Raw genomic sequence first — 3,728 nt, 5'->3', positions numbered from 1 at the left:
AATCAGATCCTTCCCTGATTTTCTTACCATTTAAGGGGGAAAAAAAGAAAAAAAAAAACATCTCGTATATAATGTACTCTCTCTGATCAAAGTGCAAAGTTTCCTTTCTCATAGAACTTGTCAACATCAAGACGACTAGGAAGGGAACCATGGGCCCAAAGGCCGTCAGTCCAGTTGGTTGGTCAAACAGCTATCAATAAGGGAACGTTCGTTCGTTAGCGCACGTTGGAATCAATGACGCGTTGTCTAGTACTATGATAAATTCGTGTCAGAGAGTGTCTCTCTTTTTTTGTCGGTGTTTTGTGACTTTGTCTTTTATATTGGTAAAGGATACTTTTTTTTGTTTTGCGTTTTTGTTTTGGTCCTCAGGGTCAGTGGTCAACAGTAAACATCACAACCCTAACAACAATGGCCGCTCTCACTAATCGCGCTCAACCCAATGCCCAAATCCGCCGCCGTCCTCAGGTTTTCATCAGTTTCCGTGGAGATGACGTGCGCAGGGACTTGGTCAAAGATCTCGTGAATAACTTGAAATTTAAACGGATTAATGCCTTCATAGATACCTTCTTGCAGGGAGGGCGGGGATTACAAGAGCTCTTCTCCGAGATCGACAAGTCGAAAATCGCAGTAGTGATCTTTTCCAAGAAGTACCCAGACTCTTATTGGTGCATGGAAGAGGTTGTGAATATTGACAAGCGAATGAAAGAAGGCAAACTCATCGTGATCCCAGTCTTCTACAAGGTGACCACGAGCGACGTAAAAAACCTTAAGGGAGATTTCGGAAAAAGTTTCCATAAACTGAAGAAATGTCACGCAATGAGAGAACCGAGGAAGGTCAAGCAATGGGAAGCTTCCGTGAAGTCAATTGCAAACATAAAGGGCTTACCACAATTAACATATATATATATATTAAGATTCTGATTCACCGGAAAAGTACATCGGAGAAGAAGAAGAGGAGAGCAATCAAGGCTCTAACTAACATTCTTAACAGAAAATAAATATGAATTATAAAGCTTAGTTTAGGAGAATTAATCTCATCTCCTTATATACAAACATCTCATTAAACCAAACTAAGTAAACCAGAGATAACCGATATCCGGTTGAACCAATCCTCATGTATCTAATACGCCCCTCTCAAGTCGTTATCTTCAAAGATGTCTGGTTTGGAAGATAAAGACTTGATAATGACATCTTAGAAAGCAATCCATAGAAAGGACCTGGATGAAGCGGTTTGGTGAGAATGTCTACGTGTTGGTTCTCTGATGGTACATGAAAAACCTTGAGCTTGCCAGCTTTAATCTGATCACGAACCATGTGACAGTCGATCTTAATGTGCTTTGTCCTCTCATGAAAAACTGGATTCATCGCAATATGCATAGCCGATTTATTGTCACAGTAAAGCTTAGCAGGACTAGTCACCTGGAGATGTAGGTCCGTTAAGAGCTGTTGCAGCCAAATAATCTCACAAGTCGCATGCGCCATGCTACGATATTATGACTCTGTACTGCTACGGCTCGCTACACTCAGTTTCTTTGACTTCCACGAGATCAGAGAATCACCAAGATAAATGCAGTAACCAGTTATTGATCGCCTTGTATCCTTGCAATTTCCCCAATCAGCATCCGAGAAACCATTCAAGCATATCTCTGAATCAACAGAGTACATTAGACCTTGTCCAGGATTATTCTTGATATACCTGAGGACCTTATGAGCCGCCTGAAGGTGAATATCGGAAGGTGCAGAGATAAACTGATTAAGTTGATGGACAACAAACGTGATATCCGGTCTGGTGATGGTGAGGTAAAGTAATCGTCCAACAAGTTCTCTGTACGACCGAGGATTAGGAGGAGGTGTTCTCATTGTTGCAGTAAGATGGAGACTAGGATCCATTGGGAGTGGACTCGGTTTACAACCAAGTAAACCAGCATCCTCCAACAAGTTCTGTGCATATTTTCTCTGACAGACCGAGATACCTTTGGAAGAGCGTGAGATTTCAAGTCCAAGGAAAAATCTAGCAGGTCCAAGATCCTTAATTTTGAATTCAGACCGTAATATTGCCTTCAAACTCTCCACTGTATTATCATCATTACTAGCTATCATGATATCATCAACATAAACCAAAGCTGCAATGAATGATCCGGGACTCTCCTTGACAAAAAGTGTATTATCCGTAGGTGACTGAATGAAATTTGCACCCAACAAAACAGAGGATAAACGCTTATACCATTGGCGAGAAGCTTGCTTCAAGCCATAAAGAGATAGAAGTCTACATACCAGATTAGGAGGCAAGGTGACATTTGGTGGAGGAGTATACCCTTGAGGTAAACTCATATAAATTTCTTCATCCAAATCTCCATGTAAAAATGCATTAGAGACGTCCATCTGTGTTAAACTCCACCCTTTCTTAGCAGTCGCACCAAGTAGTAGTTTCACACTAGTCAACTTTGCCACAGGAGAAAATGTTTCGATGTAATCCAAACCTTCTTGTTGTGTAAACCCTTGAGCAACCAACCTAGCTTTATATCTCTCCACTGAACCATCAGGATTATACTTTATAGTAAACACCCATTTGCAACCAACAACATTCTTACCAGGGGGTAAGGATTCAACATCCCAAGTATGTGCAGATTCAAGAGCATTAAGTTCATCACCTGCTGCATTTGTCCATTTTTCAGATTTCATGGTTGGGCAAAGGTTTTAGGTTCAGTTTCAAGACTATAAGAGCAAATATAGGATTGAGACAAAGGATTGAAACGTTCATAAGAAACAACAGAAGAAATGGGATAAGGAGTAGTAATTGGTTTAGCAAGAGGTTGATTTACTGGTGGTATAAATGGAAGTGATAACGGTGGGTCTGTAGAGATAAAAGGGACTAACGCACAATGATATTCAGAAACATAGGAGGGAGTCTTAGTAGTTCGTTTAGGTCTAGCCATGGGTAAAGAAGCAGTACTTGTTTCATGTGTACGAGCAGTGTTCTCTTCCAGAACGATACTAAGATCCCGTGGTGTATGTGATGAAGATGCATGAGATGCATCAGGAAGATCAGGAATATCAATTTCAATAGCATCATCATCAAGAAAAGACATGGAATCAACAAAATGTGATGGTGCAGGCAAAGGAAGTACACTATTTGGAAACATATCAACTGCAGTAGATAACAAATTTGATGTTTTAAAAGGAAAAACATTTTCATGAAAGACAACATTACGAGATATAGTAACAGAATGAGACTCTAAATCTAGCAGTTTATAGCCCTTATAACCAGTCGGATAACCAAGAAAAACACAAGGCTTTGCTCGAGGTGAAAATTTATTCCTATCATTGACATTAGTAGAAACAAAACATAAGCAACCAAAACTTTTGAGTTTAAGATAATCAGGTTGTTTATCATAAAGCAATTGAAAAGGAGATTTATCATTTAACAAAGGCGAAGGTAAACGATTAATCAAAAACACTGCAGTTAAAACACAATCACTCCAATGCTTCAAAGGTATATTCGATTGATATAACAAAGCTCTAGCCACATTTAAAAGATGTTGATGTTTTCTTTCAACGACAGAGTTTTGTTGAGGTGTATATGCACATGAAAATTGATGTATCATCCCTTGTTCTTTAACTATTTCATGAAAAACTAGCTCAGGTGCATTATCTGATCTTATTGTTTTGATTTTAGAATCATATTGAGTAGAAATCATTTTGATAAAAACTGGAAAAATAGTAGAAAC

General features: G+C 39.1%; 2 protein-coding genes across 2 annotated transcripts; one reads left to right on the top strand and one right to left on the bottom strand.

Moving 5' to 3' along the window:
- On the top strand, positions 409-921 carry LOC104763111 (protein PHLOEM PROTEIN 2-LIKE A8-like). Its single transcript, XM_010486528.1, has one exon. The coding sequence runs from the start codon at positions 409-411 to the stop codon at positions 919-921; it is 513 nt and encodes a 170-aa protein (XP_010484830.1).
- LOC109130459 (uncharacterized mitochondrial protein AtMg00810-like) lies at positions 1,492-2,682 on the bottom strand. Its single transcript, XM_019240026.1, has one exon. It carries the CDS (start codon positions 2,680-2,682, stop codon positions 1,492-1,494), a length of 1,191 nt encoding a protein of 396 aa, XP_019095571.1.

The sequence above is a fragment of the Camelina sativa genome, chromosome 18, assembly GCF_000633955.1.
Source record: "Camelina sativa cultivar DH55 chromosome 18, Cs, whole genome shotgun sequence".
NCBI lineage: Eukaryota > Viridiplantae > Streptophyta > Magnoliopsida > Brassicales > Brassicaceae > Camelina > Camelina sativa.
This window is presented reverse-complemented; position numbering and strand designations above follow the sequence as displayed.